Below are 24,636 nucleotides of genomic sequence, written 5' to 3' on the forward strand. Positions count from 1 at the left end.
AAATAATATTATTATTAGTTATTAATTGTAAAAGTAAAGTTCTAAACTTATTTAAAACACTGATAATATTTACTTATAATAGAGATAATATTTACTTATAATAGAGATAATATTTACTTATAATAGAGATAATATTTATTTATAATAAAGAATGTTACAGAGATAATTTATAAATAAATCTGTTTTAAAATTGTTTTACATTTAGATTTAAAAATACATTAACATGTCAATTAGGTTAAATGTTGTTGAGCCCAGACATCTTGATATGTTAGGTTTGTGGGATTCACGCACAACAAGTTTAGCTCCACTTTCTGAGAAGCAAAAGGATAGTATTGTTGAACTGAATACATATATACACAGACCTATTCCTAAAAAAGTAAGAAATGTCTTATTTGTAGTTCATATATACACAGACCTATTCCTAAAAAAGCAAAAAATGTCTTATTTGTAGTTCATAGGTGTAATTTTAAATTTTAATTTCTTTCTGTTTTTAATACATGTTTGGTTCCATTCTTGCTGTGTTAGTATTTTTGTATTCCATTGCAAGTTGAAGAAGTGTTGGTTTCATTTTTGTTGTATTTTCTACAGAATTATTGATTGTTGTTCTGCGTTCTGCAAAATGGGTTATTGTTGTACATTCTGCAGATTGATGCATTAAACTGTTATTGACATTTTGATCTTTTTTTGTTTTTATGTGAGAATGATTTTTACCACTTTTTGAGTTAGTTACTTTATCTTCAGAATAATTTTGACCTTTAATTTTTTTTACTAATGGTGCATGTTCTGACAGTTTTTTCTTTTTGAGGCTTCTCATGATTATCTCTATAAGTTTTTTTTACCTGAAATAAAATATTACATTAAATATTATTTAAAAACATTAAAAAGTGGAAAATGTTGACTAAAGATGTTATATTAAAATATCATTTTTAACTAATTTTTTTTACTATTATCTCTTCATCTTACTGCCTGTAAGTAAGATGAGGTAATAGTAAATAAAACAAACAAACATATATTACAAAGCACATCTAATTGATTACAATATATTTATTTAAACCATTATCTTTAATCCTTGTACATTTGAACAATGTTTAATCCTTGTATATTTGAAAAATGTTTGTTATAAAAAAATCTTATTGTAGGTTGATAAAAAGGATTAAATTTGTTTCATTAAGTGATGTTTTGATAATTATGCTTTTGTTTAAATTTTATTTTTTAAATGATCAATGGTATCATGTTTTAAAAAAATCAAGTTTTCAAAAAATCACAAAAAGATTATATTGTATAAAGATAATATTTTTTTAAAATAAAATTTTTTTTAATAATATTTTGTTAAGATCATGTTTTGTGAAGATAATGTTTTTGAAGATTATATTTTCTGAAGATCATGTTTTGTGAAGATCGTGTTTTGTGAAGATCATGTTTTGTGAAGATCATGTTTTGTGAAGATCATATTTTAGGAAGATTATATTTTCTGAAGATCAAGATTGTATTTTCTAAAAATTATTTTTTAAAGATCATATTTTTTGAAAACCATTATTTGTGAAGATCATATTTTGTGAAGGTCATGTCTTGTAAAGATCATATTTTGTGAAGATCCTGTTTTATAAAGATCATGTTTTATGAAGACTGTATTTTCTGATGATAGAGTTCTATGAAGGTTGTCATTTTTGAAACTAGTGAAGCTAAATATGTTAAATGGTTATGTACATTATGTTTGACAATAATGTTTGACATCAATGTTTGAGATGTGGAAACATTGTGGTAAAAATTTGAATTTTTTTAGCTTTCTGTATGACATGGTAACTTTTGAAATAAAAATTTTTTCAATGTGCTAACATGCTTAAGTTTGCAGCATGTTCAGTTTCAAACATGTATTGTGTCTAAGTTCGAAACATGAATACGTATTAACATAGTGTGCTTAAGTTTGGAACATGTATAGTATAATATGCTTGACAACACTATATTTATAGTGTAAATTATGTTTTATATAACATATAAAAACTAATTATGTTTTATATAACATTTAAAACATAATTGGCTGGCAACAAGTATTTTTTATTATGCTTGAGTTTGAAGCAGGTATAGGAATAATATACTTGCATTTTCAAAATGTTCTTTACATAGTATGATTTTTTTTAATTATAGTTTTGCAAGGAGAAAGCTGTACCAAATGATGACAAAATTTCGAAGCATTTAGCAAGTTTAGATTTAGGAACACGAAAAATTGAAAATTCTCAACAGGTGTTTTTTTTTTGCTTTGCATATTTTTAAATTATACTTTGTATAGAACTTAGTAAAGTATTTACTTACTGTAAGTTGCCATCGCATCTCATTTAATGATATTCTATTTTCACAAAAAAAGTTTTTTATTTTCAAAAATATTTGATTGTGTTTCCAGTTTTTTTCATGGTTTTCTCAAGTTCAAACTCAGATGGAGGAAAATAAAGAAGCTAATTATAGGTATGTTTCTGAAAATTTTAAAACATATTTAGTTTTTAGGACGTCTAAAAATTTTTAAACTTCTATGTTTGGTTTTTAGGGTTTCTGAAAATTTTAAAACTTCAATGCTTAGTTTTAGGACTTATAGAAATCCTGAAATACTAAAAAAAGAATTCTAAAATTTTTATGTTTAATTTATAGGAGACATTTAGAGAAATGCTTAGAAAAATTTTGAAAGAATTTAAAAACCTTTATGTATATAAAAAAAGTTAAAACTTTTACTAAATTTTTATGATATATTTAGAAACCCTGAAATACTAAAAAATAATTTATAACTTCTGTTTAATTTTTAGAATATATTTAGAAACCCTGACAAATTATATTGACAAATGTGATGAAATTTTGAAAGAAGTTATTCAAGTAAATAGTCATTTAGATGTTCTAGAAAGACAACATAAATTTGTTTCTGAGCAGACGCATGCTCTTCATGATGCTTGTGAACATTCACTTCAAGATCAGGTAGGTTTTTTCTGACTAAACACATTCACAATTCTTAATAATACTCTCGTTAATATTAGGAAACACGTAATTTTTATGACAATTTTTGTGATAAAGGAACATTTTTGATTTGACTTTTCACATTTGATAAGACTTGATATGTTGTTCTGAGAAAACACGATGTTTTTTCTCAGAACAACATAAAGAAACTATTTTATAATGTAGATTTTATAATGTGAATTATATTTATGATTATGTTTCTGATTATGTTTATTATATTATGTTTCTGATGCTCTCATTTCAGTTCTCATTTTGTTTATTACTATTCTTTTTAGGATCATGATGTTTCTTAAGATCATGATGTTTCTTAAGATCATGATGTTTCTTAAGATCATGTTTCTTAAGATCATGATGTTTCTTAAGATCATGATGTTTTTTAAGATCATGATGTTTCTTAAGATCATGATGTTTCTTAAGATCATGATGTTTCTTAAGATCATGATGTTTTTTAAGATCATGATGTTTCTTAAGATCATGATGTTTCTTAAGATCATGATGTTTTTTAAGATCATGATGTTTCTTAAGATCATGATGTTTTTTAAGATCATGATGTTTCTTAAGATCATGATGTTTTTTAAGATCATGATGTTTCTTAAGATCATGATGTTTCTTAAGATCATGATGTTTCTTAAGATCATGATGTTTCTTAAGATCATGATGTTTCTTAAGATCATGATGTTTCTTAAGATCATGATGTTTCTTAAGATCATGATGTTTCTTAAGATCATGATGTTTCTTAAGATAAAATTGTTTCTTAAAATGAGATTGTTAACACATTGTTTAAACGCAGATTAAATGCATGGTTCACTGCTTGTGAATAATTTTTGACATGATTGGTTATTTTAAATATATGTTTTTTTAATTTTATTGATAATTACAGAGTAATTTGATGGATCAAGCTGAGGAGATCTCATTTCATCTATCATTTTTTAATTCATACGAAGCTATAAAAAATGTAAGTTTTAACATGATTAAATTTTTTAATAAATATAACATTATATTTTACATACACCATCATAATCTCAAGATACTGTCATAACTTACATAATCTAGAATTAGTTTGCAAGAGTACAGAGAAACATGATTGTAAACTTTATAAGGATAAGTATGTCTATTAGATTTTATGAACAATTACTTATATATATATAAATATATAAAGTGTTGTATACTTTTTTTTATGCATAAAAATTACCTCAAAGTTACTTGCACACAATATATGTTCCAACTTTCAAGGTAATTATAAAGTTTTGAATAACTTGAGTTATTTAAATATTGGATAAAAAAAAAAAAATCTTAATTTTTTTTTCATGATAAATTCAAATATTATAAGATCAATTTTGTGAAATAGTGAAATAGTTAAAATTAAAAAGATATCAAATAATATCAAGAAGATATCATCAAATAAAAATTGTTATTTAAAATTTTATATTACTTGTAACTACTAAATTGTAATTTCGTTTATATATTATTTTACAAACTAAACTTAAAATGTTTATTACTAGTTTGTTTAAAAAATATTTCTGAAATTTAATTTATTTGAAAAAAGCAGTCAAGTTATTTTTAAGGTAATTATTATAATTAATAAGTTATTCTCAGGTAATTATTATAAATGTTAGGCTATTCTTAGGTAGTTATCATATTTATTAAATTATTCCCCTGTAATTATCATAACTTTTAAGTTAATCTCGGGTATAATTATCATAATTATTAAGTTAATCTCAGGTAATTATCATTATTACTAAATCTTTCTTGGGTAATTATCATAGTTACTAAGTTAATCTCAGGTTTTTATAATAATTTTCAGGTTTTTCTCAGGTTATTCTCAAGCTGATATTCTAATACACTTTCTTTTAACAAATTTTGGTTTTAAATAGTGCCAGACCTCCCTATAATTGTTTCTACAATCACGTGCTTTTTTTTTTGTATGATGAAAGAGTATATTTGGTTTATTTAAGCTTTGTTTTTACTGAGCTTACAAAAAGTTTTTTAACATAGTATTTTAGGTCGGTTTTTTTTTTTTTTTTACGCTTTACTCATATTTTGCTACAAATGAATAGAAAAAATTTGCAAAAAATTACACATGTGGAATTTTTGCTATTTAATTTTATTTAGTTTTTAGCCCTTTATCTTTTTTAAATATCATAAATGTGAAGTATTCTTTATCTTTTTTAAATATCATAAACACCCCTTAGTGGGGTGTTTATGATATTTAAAAAAGATCAGAATGCTTCACATTTATAAACTCACATATAATATTCATGTGGTCTGTAAAAATAACTCATGTGTTGGAGATATTTTGTTTGTACAAATCAATTTATTTTCACATGGCATCATGTAATACTTTTTTGTTGATGATAACACTTTTGTATTTTGTCAAAATTGTTCAAGTTGATGCTGAGGTTTAAATCATGTTGCTGTATAAAGTTTTATTTGCATTTAAATGTCATTCTGGAAATTTCTTGAAAAGCAATTTTTAAGGAAGTCAGAACAAATTGTAAGCCAGAAAATAAAAACAAAATTGAAATAAGCATGTTTAAAAAAAACAAAAAATTATTTTTTAATCATTAAAATCTTGTACTAATCATTTTTGTTTCTCAGAGAATTTCTGAGAAAATTTGAAAATGCTCGAGAATTTCTGAGAAAATTTGAAAATGCTCGAGAATTTCTGAGAAAATTTGAAAATGCTCGAGAATTTCTGAGAAAATTTGAAAATGCTCGAGAAAGTTCATGCTTTCAGAGCCAATTAATTGATTATAATATCAATCTCCATGAGGAGAAAAAATCAAGCTCTAGAAATAAAAATTTTTATGTTTCCTTTAACAAATATTTTTAAAAATATTTTAATTTTTGCTTTGGCTGATCCCAAATAGAAGTTTCCATTATTAAGTCATATGTACTGAATGAAATACTAAAAGGCTGCTGTTGCACTAATAATGGTGCTTTTGCACTATTAATGGTGCTGTTGCAAATTAATGGTGCTGTTGCACATTTAATGGTGCACAAATAGGGTTTGCAAAAACCTGGAAAATCTTTAATCCTGGGATTCTGGATTGTAAAATCAAATCTCAGACATTCCTGGGAAATCAGTTTATTTTATGCTTCAAGAAAAAAAGTATAATAGCTTAATATTTCAGTAAAATTACTATAAAATATTTTATTTTGTATATAAAATAGTCTATTTTTTGCAGAAAATTCAAATTATCTAAAGTTTAATCACTTAATTGACTTTTTACTGCAAAATAGTCCTGTAGCAGAAAATAACTCTACACTCGCTAGTTTAATTGTCATTAAAAAATCAAATTTACTGAAGACCCCATATACAGCCACTTTATACTCAAATAATGGCATACACCATGTCATTATTTGACATACAGTGTATGTCACTCAACAAATTATATTTTTTTTATTAATTTAGAACTCAAAGATTTGCTTAATCTTGACAAAGAACGCACTGTTGCAAGAAAACATTTTTCTTGTGACAGTGCTTCATTATTTTCTGCTGTGATGTCTTGACAAATCTTCAAGGTTGTCCAAGGACTTTTTAAGATAATTTAAATTTTACATACTTAATCTAGTTAGAAGGTCCAACATTATTTTTTTCTTTTTAAAGTGTGAAGATGTTTCAAAAGATTCAGCTATGGGCTATGATTTTTTTTCTCTATAATGTATATAGTGCAGTAAACTACTTAATTCTGTCCTTCGCTCTTTTATTCTGGAGGCTAATTCATTAAAAGTTGACAACTTATTTAGATCTTTTAATTTAGTAAACATAAACTCTAATGCAATGTCAGTACTTATAAGGTTTGTATTATGTCAACAAAGCGCATCCGCTATTGTCTTTACTGAAATTACCACACTTCCTAGTTCAGAAACAATTTCATACTCACTACCTGCCATTTTAATTAAATCATTAATACTGATATCAACAATTTTTTATGCATATTTTTAACTTATAAAACATTACAAGTATTGATAGTAAGCTGCTCCATCTTATTTTGCAATCTTTTATTGAATGAAGGTTTTTTCCAAAATCGCTTTTTATGTAGTTTTAAAGTAATTTTTAGTTGATGATCTTTTAATTATTTTAAAAGACCATTTTAAATATTATTTCTATTTTTGTTTGTAATTATTACGTCTTCACGTTGGTATTCCACCATAAAGCAACTTTCATATCCATCAGCATTGCTATCTGATTTACAGCTTCGACTAAATTCAGACTCATTTTCCAAACTTTGGCATCATCAATTTCCTCTACTAATTGTCTCTATGGACAGATTATGGATGTATTAACTGATATCACCATGAGCAAAGCATAGCTGTTAACTAATTTGAAATTTTCCAATTTTTTTCATTAACATTGCATCATCTGTCATCATGCACACAATAATATTTTTGAGATTTAAGCCAAATATGAAGAGTTTTTCTTTAGGTAAAATTACACATTTTCAGCTGGAATTATTTCTACAATTCTTACCAAATCTAAATTCCAAACGTTAGGTCTATCATGTAAGTTTATATTCAAATAACAGGTACTTCAAATTAATGTCTATTCATCTCTCAATCATCACTTGAAATTAAAGACTTAATTTGACTTACTGACTGCCAAAACAACATCAAAATTGAAATGTTCAATAACTTTAAACATTTACAAAAAATTTGTTTTGTTTTTTTATTTCAACTTAGTTTCATTTTTTTAATCATGTTTTTTTTTTAAATAGTGTTTTTATAATTTTTTTTGTTTGATAAATTTACCTCAATTGCCATTACTTTTTTTACCTATTGAGAACTTAGTAATAACAGAGTTGTTAGTCCTTGGCCTTGACCTTGCCTTAAGGCCAAAAATTGAGGCCTTAGTCTTGGTATTGGCCTTGAAATTGTTGGCCTTGAAACTGTTGCCCTTGGCCTTGAAAATTTTGACCTTGGCCTTGATTGTTTTGGCCTTAAAAAAGATACATATTTTTTTATTGATTTTGTTGAATTCTGCCCATGACCTTGGTCTATTTTGGCCTTGCTAACAACTCTTGTTAAAAATATCTTTTTATTATTATTATTTTTTTGTATTAGTAATATTTTTATTAGAAATTGACAAGTTCAACAATATCAGTGACAAGCGAATCATTCATTCCTTTACTTAAAAAAATCGATGAAGCAATTGAATATGTTGAAAATCATGTAATTTTTATGGTTTTATGCTTTTATTTTTGTTAAAAAAATTTTTTTTAATAGTTTTTAGTTTATTCAAAAAAATATTTTTAGCAAGACTTTTTTTTAGCAAGACTTTAAAGAATCTACTTTATATGCTGCACGGTTTAAACAGTGTCTCAGTCAAGCTTTGAGTCTTATAAAACAGTATGTTACTAACATACTTAGAAATGCCTCAAATAAAGCTTTAGCTGTAATAAAAAAGGTTTACAATTTTAATTATTTGTTCTTTAAATCAAATCAATTAAGTTGTAAAATCTTACAATTGTAAAACTTTTTGATTATAATTATTTTTATAAGGAAAATGATCCATTGCTGAGTTTTAGTGACAGCTCATTTGCTTTATTGTATGGGAAGTTTAAAACACAAGCTATGAGGGTCAAGGTAGGACTCTTGCACATATTACTTTGAAACCTTAATTTTTAATAAAGATGTATAAAGTATTACAAAGCAATTCTAAAGATTTTTGATTATGGAAAAAGTTTAAAGTAATTTGAGTTTGAGCATTTTAAAAATATTTTTAGTGTATTATGGAGCAAATCGAACTGCGATCAAAAAAGAGCACAGAGTTTGTTGTTTTTATTTTTTATACATACTTCTTTTTATACATGTTTTTTTTTTTATATATACAGTCGAACAAAGTAGGTATTTTATTGCCTTAATAAAAACTTAAGTCTTTATTGAACTTTTTTCATTAAATATTGGATATGTGACCCCCCACAACAAACCAGACAACTTAATCAAAAGAAAAAATTAAAGTTATTCATATAAACACGTGGCTGTCAGACCACATTATTTTATAAAGGCTGAAAAATTCTCAGCGCATGCTTCCAACACATACTTCAAAAAATAGTAACTGTACTTACATTATAATATGAAAGTGGAAATTTATACAGATTACTTGGGTAACTATTAGAAGATGTTTACTCATTAGCCAGACACTTTCTACAGTTCTAATCCCTAGCCAGATGAACATATATATTAGCAATATTGCTAGTTTTATATGTAAAAACATTAGAGCAAAAACCTTTGTTACATAACTTGATTGAAAATAACTGCTGTTTGATTTGATTGAATTAAACAGAGTTTAAAGAAATTAAATGAATTAAACAGAGTTTAACCAAATTAACTATTTTTGTTGTGGCAATTTGTACTTAAAAATAGGGGAGACCGGGAGACTTCAGGCATTTTACTCTAATTGGGCTTATTTAATAACTGTTGCATTTTTTCAAAGTATCTTTTAATATTTTAACTTTTTTTATATTTCTTGATTTTCAATGTTTAAAAAAGCAATTCAAGTGTCCGAAGTCACCCCATGCTTCGCCCATGTCCATGCATGCTTTGGACATATATAGGGGAGATATATGGATAAATAAAATTAAATAAATATATAAATTAAATAAATAGTTCCAACAATGCTAGTTTATTTTTAACCTTTAAATTATAAATTTTACTTATGTATTTAAATATACTTTCTAATAGTTGAAATTTGTAGATTCTTGAAGGATTACTTTTTTAGAGGTTTTTCTCTGCAGATTCTTTTTCTCGAATGTCTTTTTTGTAAGCTTCTTTGCCATTCTTGCTTTTTTTGCAGCTGCAAGTGCCTCTTTTTCTGATGTACCTGTATTTTTTCTAGATCTACTCTTATGGTGTCCTCAATTTCTGTTGTTATGTTTTGTCAAATTATGTTATGTTATGTCAAATTATGTTGTCCTCTTTTTCTGATGTATCTGTATTTTTTCTAGATCTACTCTTATGTTGTCCTCAATTATTAGTGTTTGACTTCCGTGGAGCAACGTTAGGACACAGATGGATTTGTTGTGGGGTAACATGTGAATCAATAGAGATGCGTCCCTTTGACTAAGTTGAGACTTCATTGTTACAAGATGTTTCAAGAAAATTAGAATGAGTTGACTCATTCTAATTTTCGAGAATTAAATTTCCTCATGTTATTACTATCATTATGAGATGAGAAACTTGGTTGCGTTTGTTTATGGTTGCTTGGTTGCGTTTCAATATGAATACTATTAGTTATTGTAGTTACTTGCATCAGTTTAACATTATCCTCATCACCCAATGGAGCAATTGCTAGCGGTTGATTATGCAACCAATAAGTGAAATTGATACACATTGATCAATGCTGTTATGAGATGTTATAGAGCTATTTGATTGAGCAGTTTCTGGTCGGTTTGTCACATAAGATGATAAGTAATTTTTATCCATAAAAATAGTTTTATCAAAAGGCTAAATACCAGTGCATCTAAATCAAGATTTTATATTTGTATATTTATATAGCAGCTCTATCCCAAGCTTGACAAATTTGTGGGATGTCATAAATGACAATAGTTTGACCAGGGTGTGATAACATTCATGAACTCATACCTCTATTATAAAAATGCTTAAATGACCCTAGTACAGTTCTGTCTAAATATTTGATGAATGTGTTGGAAGAGTATGGTTGACAATTCCATTTTCCTTTCTATAATTCAGTAATTCAGTTCTGAATTACAGAAAGGAAACAGTAATACAGTTCTGTATTACTATTTTAATCAAAAGCTAATCTTTTGATTAAAATAAAACTTAAAGCTTAAAACTCTTTTTTGCTTGCTTAACTACATTGAGTTTGTTGTTTGTTACTAACTACTGCTACTCTTTAGTTTAGCGCTGTTTATGCTAGTTTAGTTGCTTTTTCAAGAATTCCTTTGTGCAAAATTTATCTACAATCAATCTAAATTTAATCAATCTGCATTTTGTGTGAAATTAATCTACAAGGGAATTATAATGTTGCAATTGTTAATGATTGTGCAAATAGAAATTTACAAAACTTTAAGAATTGTCCATAGAAAATTGTTATTTAGCAATCATTACAAAATCATTGGAGGAGACTTTGGACAATGTCCAAAATGTTTGAAGTCCTTTATAATTTTTAATACACCCTTTATAGGTCGTATTAAAAAAAATCAAAGGAATCGTTACAAACTCATTTATAGATACAAATACATTTATCATTCAATACATTTCTAAATGTCTGCAGGTAACCTCTTAAAAAGATTGCCTAAACTCTGGCAGAGTTCAGGCAATTTTTTTTATCAACCATTATTGTAAACTTTATTTATAATAATGGTTATTCTAGTAGTCATTTTTTTAAAAATAAAATCATTGTAATGGTCATTTTTCTTTTCTTTTCATAAATTTTTAGTCTTTAATTTTTAATTTCGTTGGTTATTTTTTTCTTCTTATTTTTTTTTGGAAAACTTATATTACTGTGAGTGACTCAATGAGAAATGGCTGGGTCTAGGTAGTATCTTCAAGTGAAAATGATTCAAAAAGTATTGTTCTAATCAATGACTTCAATTCTTCCACTTTTTTCCCATTACAAAAATTTAATTATTTTAAACACTTTAAAAAAAAAAGGAAAGCAAGAATTTTATGGGTATTTTTACTTTATGTCAACTTACTTTATCACAACTTATATTTGCAACTATAAAACTTATAAATAACTGTTACAACACAATGCATTATTCATCTGTTACAACAGTGCATTATTCATATGTTACATAGTTTTTCATGAAAATTGACCTATTAATAAACACATAAACATTTTTTTGTTAAATTTATTCTTTAGATACAACTCACTTATTTCTGATTGTCAGCAGTGCTATCTTGAATACAGATGGCAATTAATTTCTCCTTTTGTAACCGAAACCATTCGTCAGCTAGAGCAGCATCATTCAAGAAATCCTTGTACATTGGTAATCTTTTAATTTTGTAGAAATCTTTTGCACAAATTACTACTCAAATAACAAATGTTTTTAACTTTTTGATTATTTTATTTTAACAGAAACTAAAATCATTTTTCACTTCATGAGTTTATGATGCACTTTTATAATGGTTGCATGCTTATTAATGTTGTTTGTAACAATAAGTAAGATTGTGTAACAATATGTAATATTGTGTAACAATAAGTAAGATTGTGTAACAATAACTAATGCTTTTTAAAGTTGTAACCATCTGAATGTTTATTGTTGTTATTTAAATTGTGTGTAATAATCTGTTTATTGTTATTATGCATTTTTAGTATGATTTTCTTTTTTAGTTTCGATCTGGATGTTCATTTATGGTGCATGTGTGTTGTGATGAATACCAACTATATCATGAATTTTTTACAGAAGGAAAACATAATTTAGAGTAAGTAATTTTTCTTTTTTTTCTTTCTAATAGTTGTACAATTGTTTGATACAAACATTTTCAATCCAAGTACATTGATGGAAAATCTCTGTGCGATATTGTACGAAACATTCCGGCCATTCATTATTCAAATGACTCATATGGAAACTTTAGCAGAACTTTGCAACATTTTAAAGGTTCACAGTAAATTTATTTTAAGGTTTAGTTCACAACTTATTAAGTTACATTTTACTTTGACAAAAACTATAATTTTACTGAAAACGGATTTTTCTACTTATTTTCAAGTAACATTTGTAATTATTACAAATAAATGCTAATAATTTACTTTTTACAGATATTAATTGCCTAGTAACATAGATTATTTGTTGCATAGGTTGAGATGCTAGAAGAGCATGTTCAACGAAAAGGTTTGTTAAATATTTTTTAATTAGGTAAAAATTTTTCTAATTCGGTATGAATATTTTTATGCAAAAAGGTTTATCTTGAAAAAAAACTTTAAAAATATTTTTTATTGTGCTTTAGTTTGTAGTTAGCACGTGTCGATGCTTTAGTTTTTGAGTAGAATATAAAAATAAAAAAAAGTTTATTAGAAAATTTGATTAGGTTTTTTATACTCATTTTACTGTACATACTATAAATTTTTTTTATTTTTTTCAAACATTAAAATTTCAAAATAATATTATTGCTTTAAAAATTTAAAGCTTGAATAACTTTTTCTTTTTTATTTATTATAGAGATTTCATTTATTGTAGAGATTTAATATAAACAAATTTAGATTTTAAAAGTAAAGTAAGTAAGATTTAAAAACTTATTTCAAAGCTTGTGAACAATTCAACAGATGTAGAATTTTTCACAAAGTTTATTTTCAATGCTTTAAAAACTTGGTGTTTCAGTTGTTGCATCATTTGCTATATAATGTTGTTATGATAATGCTTTCTAAACATTTTTGTCTTAATCATTAATATAATGAGTCTTCATTTGTTCATAATTATGTTTGTTGAATCAAGTTAGTTCTTTTCTTATTTGATCCTTGTAAAAAGTAATCAATTTAATTTATTGTTATCTTGTAAAAATTCTTCAGAATGATTGGTTTATTGTTGTTTGATTCATTAGATGTTGTGAGTAAGTTTCTAAGATAAATGCTATTCTGGAAAATCGTAAAGAGAAGTGTTTGGTAGTGTTATACGATATAAAATATCAAAAATTTAGGTGTGATATTATATTTCTGGTGTTTACTATGGTTTTTGCTATTAGATATTATTTTTGAACAAGTTGTTTGGTTGATTGTAACTAAAAAAAAATTTTGTATTCAAATTAATTTTGTCCATGTAGTAATATTTAGTATTATGTTAAGCAATGTTTTTTTTTCTGTTTAAATTTTTTTTCATTTTTTTAGACTTTTTGTGTTATCATATCAACAATGTTTTTTGACTGTTAAAACATTTGAGAAAATTTAAACTTTAAAAAGAATTTTAGATATCTGATTCTATATAAATCAATTATCAGTAGTTTAAGTTTTGTTTGTTTATCTAGGTAAATAGTGGTAGTATAATATCATAGGGTAGCTCTTAAAACAACATTTATCTAGGTAAATGGTATTATGGTAATATAATATTATTAAACAACATTTTAAAAAACTGCTGGCACCCTTTTGTGTTCTTTATTATGAAATAACACTGGATTTAAAAAAAATTTAATTAAAAACAATTGCTACATACCCTTTAATATTTTTTCAAAAGTATGTTATTGGGTCTCAAATGAAGTGAAATCATATAAAAAATTTTCAACATTTTATAAAAAAAATTATTAGTTTAGATTTACAATTTTTAGATGACAATTTCTAATAATAAATGAAAAAAGCATTTTTACAAGATTTTTCCATAATAATTAGGTGGTTCACCTAAGTTATAAATTAAAAACTATTTCCCAAGGAGGTATTTCCAAGGGACGTATTTAAATTGGTCTGCATTCTGACTATAGTATTTTATAGTTCTGATAAAAAAATGTGTATTGTTAAATAATACAAATTTTATTTTATTTAAACTATTTCAAAAACAAAACTGTGCCTAAAAGATTTAATTCAATGATTGTGGGTCACCTAAAAGGTTACTTTGATGGCCATAAAACATTGTTAATAACACTACTGTATAATAATAACACAATGTAATAAACTTATGCTTGACACCATGTCATCTCAGATTTTGATGATTTTTGGTATACAAGCTTATATTAATAAAAAAAAATTCACACCAAATTTTAGTGTCAAACTTCTTATGGTTTTAGAGATACTTTGACCCTATTTTTTGACTGATACTCAATCTCACTATTTTTGTATTGCCATTTCTGTGGCAAATGTTGGAAAATTAATCATTAACAATTGATTCCTCCTCAGGACAGAGAACAATGTTTTATACAAATTTTGTTAGCTCTATTATGAACAAGCAATCAATAGTTTTGTGATGCTTTAAAATCAATAATTTCAAGATGTTTTTTTATTGGTTTTAAAGTTTTTATCTCTTAAGATATTTTGTTTCCTTTTTTTTCTTCCGGTAAAAGATAAAATACTATTTTTTTGCAGCAATTTGATTTCTACGCAATATAATTAGGAACATTAAACTCTTCTCCTATTTGTTTGTTATATTCTCCTATATGTTTGTTAGACCAAGAAATTGAAACCAGTGTTAGTAGTTAATTTTTCTGATTGTGATTAGAACATTTGCTTTGTTTATTTTCTTTGTTTATTGAATTTTCTTTAACTAAATACTATTTAAAGTCCTTGCAATTTCTAATTTTACTGTTTATTGAACTTGTATTAATTTTTATTTACTAAAAGCATCTAGAGGAATTTCATAGAGGTTCATGTTCATAGAGGTTGAAGCATCTAGAGGACTTATGTTCATAGAGGTTGTACAATTGAATTAGTTTGTAATTATTTTTTACATCTTTTTTTATTAGGTGATCAATTGACTTCTTTTCAAGTAATACTTTTAGAAATGCTTGAAGATGTTCAAGAAAGACTTGTATATCGTACACAGGCAATTTTTTAATTTATGTTATAATTTTTCAAAGATTTTTAAATGATCATAAAAAAAGACTTGTATATTGTACACAGGCTTTTTTTTAATTTATGCAATAAACTTTCAACTATTTTCAAATGATGCTTAATGCCTCGAAATTAGATATAGTATAATATAACAAAAGTAATATTCATATTTATCATAATTATCATAAATTACCTAGAATTATATATTTATTTTATATATTCATTAATGCATTTCAATGAATATGATTAAGTTGAGTCTTGACTGACCCACTGAGACTTTATAAACTTTATCATTCTGTAAATATCTTCTTTTTTTGAAGCCACATCCAATCAATCTAACATCTAATCAATCTAACACCCAATCAATCTAACATCCAATCAAGCAGTTTTTTTAAACTTAACAGTTGGCCTTTATTTTACACTTGTTGGAGTTAAAAGATTGCTAGAATAGAGTTTTTCATTTCCATTATTTGTACTTCTTAGAGTTTTTTTAGAGTTTTTCATTTCAATATGGTAAATTTTAATTCTATTCCTTTATTTACACGATCATAATAAATTGTTATTATAAATTATAGTAAAAAAATCTATTATAATATATATGGTAGATTTTGAAATATTTTCAGTTATAAAATCGAATATAGAAGTTGTACACACATTCACATAAGAGCTCTCGATTTCAACTAATTATTTTCACCATTTTCATGTTGAATTTAGTTTAATTTTTTTTTAATTTCATTTCTAGATAAAACAAAGCATCAAATATAATAATTTATTTTTCAATCAATTTTCATGTGCATGTGTTTAATTTCAATTTGAAAGCAGTTCATTTTTGTTCATTTTAGTTTGAAAATTTTATTTCGATTTGAAAATAGTAATTTAAGTTATTAATTGTTGTAATATATACTATTTATAGTATCTATTATAGCATTATATTTTTAGGCCTACATAAGCAAAGACATTGCTAGATACACACCATCGTCTGGTGATCTTGCTTACCCAGATAAGTTAATGATTAATGTATGTTTTATTTATATCTTATTTTTTAACTTGATTTATTTATCAAAAGCTTTTTTTAGTAAACTATTAATTTAGCTAGGAAGTATAGGCTGTGAAAATTGTTTTGTGTTTTAATAAACTGTTCATTTAGCTGGGAAGTATAGACTGTGAAAATTGTTTTGTGTTTTAATAAACTGTTCATTTAGCTGGGAAGTATAAACTGTGAAAATTGTTTTGTGTTTTAATAAACTATTCATTTAGCTGGAAAGTATAGACTGTGAAAATTGTTTTGTGTTTTAATAAAATGTTCATTAAGCTGGGAAGTATAGACTGTGAAAATTGTTTTGTGTTTTAATAAACTATTCATTTAGCTGGGAAGTTTAGACTGTGAAAAAGATGAAAAATATAATAACTATCGAAATGGTATTTATGTTTTTATTTTAAAACACTTTTTTTTTTGAGAATTTTTTAATAAATTTGTAAATTTCTAGGACTTAAATGGTATTTTATGGAATTTTTGTATCTATGTTTGATACTTCTGTATCTGTGTATAGTACTTTTGTGTGTAATGCTTCTTTATCTGTGTATGATACTTCTGTGTGTGATACTTCAGTATTTGTGTGTGATACCTCTGTGTGTGACACTTCTGCATCTGTGTATGGTACTTCTGTGTGTGATACAAGATACGCTCTAATGCCTTATAAAATCTTATGATCGGTATTAGAAAATCAGACAGCTGTTGTCGATCTTCAAGCTATGTGGTATCCTACAGTTAGAAGAACATTGGTTTGTTTGTCAAAACTCTACAATTGCATTGGTGTATGATTTATGACTTTTTAAAACTTTTTTATGATTTTAAGTGTATTAATTTTAAATCTTTCAATTTTATGATTAAATCTATATAATAAGCTTTAAATCTTCTCTTTTTAAATCTTAACATTTTATGATTGAAACTGTTATAGATTTTAAGTCTCTTATTTTTTAATTAAATTATTTATATATAAATTATTTAATTATTTATACTTTTCAGAAACCAACATTTGAAGGAATAGCACAAGAAGCTCTTTCTTCTTGTATACAAACACTTAAGTATGCAAGTAAAGAAATTTCTAACAAAAAGGTACTTTTATTTAGAGTGAAATAAATGTAAAATTTTTTGTATTTATAAACATATCTTTTATAAAACTTACCTAGAAATTTAAAGTTATTAATTTTTTATGATGATTTTAACAAACATAGTTTTAAAGATTTTATTGCAAACAGATTTTTTAAACATCTTCTCAGCTTAAATATAAAACCATTAATATCTTCACTTCTACTATTATTAATGTATCAGTTAATTCATAAATTTAACATATTAATACAACATATTAATATTATCATTGTATTGTTTTTTTTTAATTATATAACGTTTAATTGCTGTATACATGTTTTGTATACGTGAAGATTGTATGTAGAATTGCTGTATTAGCATCATGCTCATGTTTAAAATTATCTGCAGAGAATCAGATAACAGAAGTATTTTAAAAACATTTGAAGGATTTTATAGACTTTGAAAGGATTTCAAAGACATCTGAAGGATTTTAAGGGAGTTTCAATCCATAAAACATTCCAAGTAGCGGGTTTAAGATTAAAAAGATTATAAAAATTAAAAATCAATAGAGAACTGGAACTGAATTTTTTATTTTTAAATCATCAATTAAAATAGGAATGATTTCTGGATAAAAACTCTCATTTCGCATAGCTGCTTGATTTTGATTAACAAAATGTAAGCTGTATTAAAAAAAAATGTAAAAAGGAAACCTTTTATTTTTTCCTCAGTTTTTCTAAAGATGAAAGCTTTAATTAATTTGTTATTTAAAAATAAAATAAAAGTTTATTGTGAATTTTGAATGAGTAATGCAAATTAAAACCATTTGGGAATTTGGAAATATTATTAAAGTTCTTAAGGTGTTAACTTAACACTGTGAGCAATTTAAGAAAATGAGAAAGTTGTTTAAATAAATAATTTTTTTTAGGGATCTTTAAATGGTCATTTATTTCTTATCAAACATCTCTTAATCATTCGAGAACAGATATCACCCTTTGATGTAGACTTTGCAATTAAAGAAGTGTCGTTAGACTTTTCTAAGTTTCGCACTGCAGCCTATGGTTTGTTTTCGAAAGGAACTCAACTTCTGAGAATCAGTTCAAGTAATGCTATTCTCGAATTTCTTTTAGAGGTAATAGTTTTTTGTTTTTTTTTGGAAAAAAAATTTTGTTTTACGAAAATTTTTTGCACTTTTTTTTAATATTATTTTTTATTTTTTTAATAAATAATAATAAAATGCAACTTACTAAATACTTTGTATTCACAGGGTGTACCTCAACTTACTGAATATTACATTGATTCGAAGAAGGTAACTTTGTGTGTGTCTCTATAATATTAAAATAGTTAACAAATTACATCATGATTTTGTGTCACAAATTTTTAAATTGGTGTAAATTTTTTATTATTGTTTTTTATTTATTAGTATCATTAAAAAACAATTTTTTTTTTTTTGCAAATTTACAATAAGTTTAAACAAATTTTCAAAAATAAATTTGAAAAACTTTTTTTGATTTATTTTAATTTAATAATATTTCTAATAATACTTCTGTGTTCACACTTCCGTTATCACATCTAATACTTCGGTATTCGCACTTCTGTACTCATATCTAATAATTCTGCTTTCAAATAGAGTTTAAACAAAAGATTAGGAAAAAGAAACTGAAAGAAACAATAGATTAAAAAAAGGAAAAACGTAAAGGAAAGAAAAGGAAAAAAAAAGAAAGATTAAAAAAAGCAAAACGCATAAAAAAAATCGAAAAGCAAAATAAAACATCAACGAGAAAACAAAGACACTTTATTTCCTTTTAAATTATTGCTCTCAAACTCAAATAAATATAAAGTTGAAGCATTTTTTATAAGTTGTTGAAAATCTTTAAATATTATTTTATATTAGGAGGTAGATTCTGAATTAAAAATTGTTTGTGAGCAATTTATCACCGATGTTACAGAATCTTATATATCTCCTCTAACCAGTTTACTTGACAAAATTGATACAGTCTTAAAGATGGCAGAAGCAGATGGAAAAGATTCTAAGCAACTTTTAAAGCCTTTTGCTAAAGCAGGTGAGCATGAAAATAGTTATAAAAATTTTTCTTCACAGTTTTGTTATTAAAAAAATTTTTTTTTTTAGATGCAGTCCGTAGAGTAGTTAGTGAAACATACATGATGCTGAAATCAAAACTTCCTGCAACATTGCAAAGTCTTACATTATATCTAGCCAATAAAGACACTGAATACATATTATTTAAACCAATAAAAGTATTTTTATTTTATTCACAGTCCAATCCATTAACAGTTAAAACAAAATTACTATAATATATTAATAAAATAATAAAAGCTTATGTTGACTACAAAGTGCTGTATGTTAACTACGAAGTGCTGTATGTTAACTACAAAGTGCTGTATGTTAACTACGAAGTGCTGTATGTTAACTACGAAGTGCTGTATGTTAACTACGAAGTGCTGTATGTTAACTACAAAGTGCTATATGTTAACTACAAAGTTTTTTATATTTTTATTTTAGTCAAAGGTTCTTCGTGCTTACAAGCAGCTATCTATTCTTGTACATCAATATTATAATGAAGAGGATGAACAAATTATTGGCTGCCCAACTCAAGAACAAGTAATTGTTTAGAGTTTTTTTTTTTAGTGGTAAACCATTACTTCCTTTTTCATCATTGTAAACAACATAATATTTTAAAACTTTATTGCTGTCAACGATTCAGTAAAAAATATCACTTTTTTAAAATTTATTGCTGTAAATAATTTTACAGTGCGTCAGATAAAACAAATAGTATTATTTTTTTAGTAATCTGTGGGAGCCTTTGTATTTTTTTTACCTGAAAGTGTCATTTTCTGGTTCCCTTTCATGAGGTGTTACATTAGGTTGTGTTGTATGTTAGTACAACAGTTGATAAAATATATTAACACATATTGTAAACAAAACAAAATTGTTTAGTTGTTGTTTAAATATTGTAGAAGTTATCTACATATATTGTTTAACTTGTTTTCTACATGAATTGTAGAAGTTGCCTACATGTGCTGTAGAAACTATCTGCATGTATTGTAGAAGTTGTCTATATGTGTTGTAGAAGTTGGGTATGTTTATGCCTATATCAAATGAGAATGCTTTGCAAAAAATTGCTGTGATTGGAGTCTGGGAATAACAAAAAACCCTAAAACTTGAGGAGGTTATAAAGTTTACAAGTTCATAACTTTTGAACGCTAAAATATTATTTTAAATGGTCATGGTCGTGGCTTTTATATATATATATATATATATATATATATATATATATATATATATATATATATATATATATATATATATATATATATATGTATAAATTATATATATAAATTATATATGTATATATATATCGAGGGCGTATTTGAGTTGAGACCATGGGGAGGAGGGGGGCGAAACTAATTTTTCTTCTATACTAACTAAAAATAATTTACAGTCGATTACCTATAGCTTTGTTCCTCATTCATTTGTTACTCATTCGCGTTTCGCGTAAATAAATAAAAATAAAAGTATCAAATTGAATTGAATTAAATATTTATTTAACATTATATATATACAAAATATATACCAACATAAGGTTGATAGTCAAATACTTAAATAACAAAGTCTATATTTCTCCTTTTTATTTTAGAAAATTTGTCGATTATATCATCAATGGATATAATAATATGTCTGTGAACAATTTATATTTCATTGTATCAGTAATTTTATTTGATTTTGATACAGTTTCTTTTTTTAGTACAAAGTAATTAACGTTGGTAGTAAGTTCATTACACACATTCATTGATGTACTTACAATAGGTGGTTGACTATTCTGATCTTTAATTGCTTGCAGAGACTGAGGTAGATCTGAAGAATTTGATAGTTTTTCGACATTTGATTTACTCAAATTCGGAGAAATATCATTAGTAATTTTATTTTTCGGGCGTTTGTCCAGCCATTTTGATAATAAACTTTGTGTTGCATTGCGTTTACTCATATTAACATTAATAGTTAAACTTTTATTAAAATTAAATACATATAAACTCAAAATAAAATGCAAAATACAATAAAGTTTTGTAATAAATAATAATACAATTTACATTTAGTCATTATCACTAACTACTTTATATCATGGCTATATACTTAGTATAAGTTAATTGGAATACCACAGATTATATGATACTAGCTCTGTTCACTCGGGATGTAAATAAAAACCACAGTAATACGGTTCTATAATAATACGGACCGTATTACACGATATTGAAGATTATCTTCTATACCGCGCAAAAACTATGAATATTATCACCACGACAAAATCAGTGTAACCACAATGTAGGCATAAAATTCTTATTAAGTATGATATTATTACGATTTACGATCTTTATCAAACGGACAATTTTTTTAAATATATTGTTAATTAATGTATTATTTAGAAAAAAATACGAGCTATGAAGGGAGGGGGGGTCAAATGCCCCCTTCTCCCTTCCCTTCCTCAAATACGCCCTTATATATATATAAGGGTGGAGTGAATTTTAGTTTTTTTTACAATTCGTTTAGCCTGGGTGTGCAAAAGTTGTCTATTCATTTTAGAAATACTCTGGAAAAATATCAATGCTCTAGGAATTTATCTTGAGGTTCCTCAAGACCTTTAAAATTTTAATGGGTCCCTAATATTATGTAAAAAAAATTTTCAAAAGTATGTCATGTTGGGTCTCAAAAGAAGCAAAATTTTATAAAAATTTCAAAAATAACAATTATTTTTTAAAAAAAATTGTTATTTTATAGTTTATTGCAGAAAAAATGACCTTTTAAACTAAAAATGAAAAAAGTTTATTTTTTTTAATTATAATTTCAAAAAAATCTTAAATAATTATTTTTTTATAAAATAATTGTTATTTTTGAAATTTTTATAAAATTTTGCTTCTTTTGAGACCCAACATGACATACTTTTGAAAAATTTTATTTTTACATAATATTAGGGACCAATTAAAATTTTAAAGGTCTTGAGGAACCTCAAGATAATTTCCTAGAGAATTGATATTTTTCCAGAGTATTTCTGAAATGAATAGACAACTTTTGCACACCCAGGCTAAACGAATTGTAAAAAAAACTAAAATTCACTCCACCCTAATATATATATATATATATATATATATATATATATATATATATATATATATATATATATATATATATATATATATATATATATATATATATATATATATATATATATATATATATATATATATATATATATATATATATATATATACACACACACATGTATATATATATATATATATACATGTGTGTGTGTATATATATATATATATATATACACACACACATGTATATATATATATATACATGTGTGTGTGTATATATATATATATATATATATATATATATATATATATATACACACACACATGTATATATATATATATATATATACACACACACACACACATATATATATATATATAAAATTACATAGATAAATATAAATTATACATTATAAAATTATAAATTATATATATATGTTAGTAAATATAAATTACTATATATATATATATATATATATATATATATATATTTATATATATATATATATATATATATATATATATATATATATATATATATATATATATATATATATATATATGTATATATATATATATATATATAAACTTTTTACTTAGGTCTCTTTGCTCATGTCTTTTCAATGAACGGTTTTTAGAATCAAGTGAAAGGCTAGGTGTCGAACTAAAAGCAAACAGCAATTGTTTGTCTTTGTATTTATCATAAAAAATGTATGAAATGCGATAGTCTTTTTTTCTCGTCGTTTTGATAGAAAGTTTAACGTATATATTTTCAAATTTTATTACCAAAAATATGGAATAACAGATTTTCTGTTGGTCACGTGCTCCAATACATATTGCGAATGTCACGTGATTTGATTTAATCATTTAAAAATAAAAAAGTCTTCAGTTAAATTAAAAAAAAAAATTCGATCTGAAGTACGTGGCATTAGTTTTTCTTATTAAAACTTAATTTAAAATATTATAAAAAAGTACGAAATTTTCCAGCAGTCTGTACAACGGCAACATTTCTTGGAAATTTAACATAAATAAAACCTATATTAGAAAAATTATTTTTGAAGCCAAAATTTTTTGTCGCAAAAAATTTGAAACTTCTTTTTCTTTTACATAAAATTACAAAAAAAAACTTTTGAAAACACATTTTAAAAAATAAACTAAGTTATCAACGCTAGAAAAAAAATCTTTAGACTAATGAGACAAATTTGTTCATTCAAGTTTTTTTAATGAAAATAAACAACTACTATAAATCAGTAACCTAACTCAATTTATTAAAAACTTATCTTAAACATACAAATATCTTCAAAGTAATTGGTAACTAAATAAATCTTTTATAAATAAATCGCTCATAAATTTAAAATGTTTAATAATTTAACTTTTGTAGAGCAAAAAAAATCTCAGCTAAACATTATTTTATTATCAGTAATTTTATTACTAATACTTTTGATTTTAAAATTTTTTAAATAATCATAAAAGTACATTAGTACTTTTATGATTATACACACATAGCGTAGCGTCGCATTGGTTATAGCTAATTATCATTAATTTTATTAAAAATATATTTAGGAATCATTTTTATGTGAAAAAAGAATCAATTGTAAAAGCTTCTTTCCAAAGTCCACTGACTTTGGAAAGAAGCTTTATTCTACTTTCAGAAGTGTTATTCTACTTTCAAATTATTTACAATAAACCTTTATCAAAAACAATGATAAACAAAAATGTTTTTTCTGCATTGGGGAACTTAACATAGATAGTTTAAAATACAATGAACACCCTAATACTAAATTTATTTTTTGACAACACAGTATTTTTCCTATCATTGTCAAACCAAGTCGTGTTACAACAACTTCCACTGCTGCTATAGATAATATTCTAACAAACTCTATTTTTGATAAGTCCTTAAAAACAGGAATAATTAAAACTGATATATAAGATCACTTTCCAATTTTCTTTCGTTGAAGATGCAATAATTAACAATTCTAAAATCAAAACCTCGAAACAAAAA

General features: G+C 24.8%; 1 protein-coding gene across 3 annotated transcripts; it reads left to right on the forward strand.

Annotated features, from left to right (window-relative positions):
• Window positions 1–192: 192 nt before the first annotated feature.
• On the forward strand, window positions 193–23,353 carry LOC100205466 (conserved oligomeric Golgi complex subunit 3). 3 transcript variants are annotated; one of them, XM_065788185.1, is made up of 24 exons: window positions 193–376; window positions 2,146–2,241; window positions 2,399–2,460; window positions 2,793–2,958; window positions 3,878–3,952; window positions 8,077–8,169; window positions 8,270–8,404; window positions 8,500–8,583; window positions 8,724–8,767; window positions 11,825–11,951; window positions 12,296–12,387; window positions 12,458–12,563; window positions 12,761–12,794; window positions 15,343–15,422; window positions 16,370–16,447; window positions 16,798–16,849; window positions 17,151–17,245; window positions 17,457–17,546; window positions 18,445–18,648; window positions 18,784–18,825; window positions 19,411–19,579; window positions 19,648–19,775; window positions 20,041–20,139; window positions 23,235–23,353. In XM_065788185.1, the coding sequence occupies exons 1-24, from the start codon at window positions 224–226 to the stop codon at window positions 23,259–23,261; spliced, it is 2,331 nt and encodes a 776-aa protein (XP_065644257.1). In that variant the 5' UTR covers window positions 193–223; the 3' UTR covers window positions 23,262–23,353. The 3 variants fall into 3 exon arrangements, with proteins under 3 accessions (XP_065644257.1, XP_065644259.1, XP_065644258.1); XM_065788187.1 differs by lacking the exon at window positions 193–376 and adding an exon at window positions 1,223–1,761; XM_065788186.1 differs by lacking the exon at window positions 193–376 and adding an exon at window positions 1,615–1,657.
• Window positions 23,354–24,636: the final 1,283 nt, after the last annotated feature.

This window comes from Hydra vulgaris, chromosome 01, assembly GCF_038396675.1.
Source record: "Hydra vulgaris chromosome 01, alternate assembly HydraT2T_AEP".
Taxonomy (NCBI): domain Eukaryota; kingdom Metazoa; phylum Cnidaria; class Hydrozoa; order Anthoathecata; family Hydridae; genus Hydra; species Hydra vulgaris.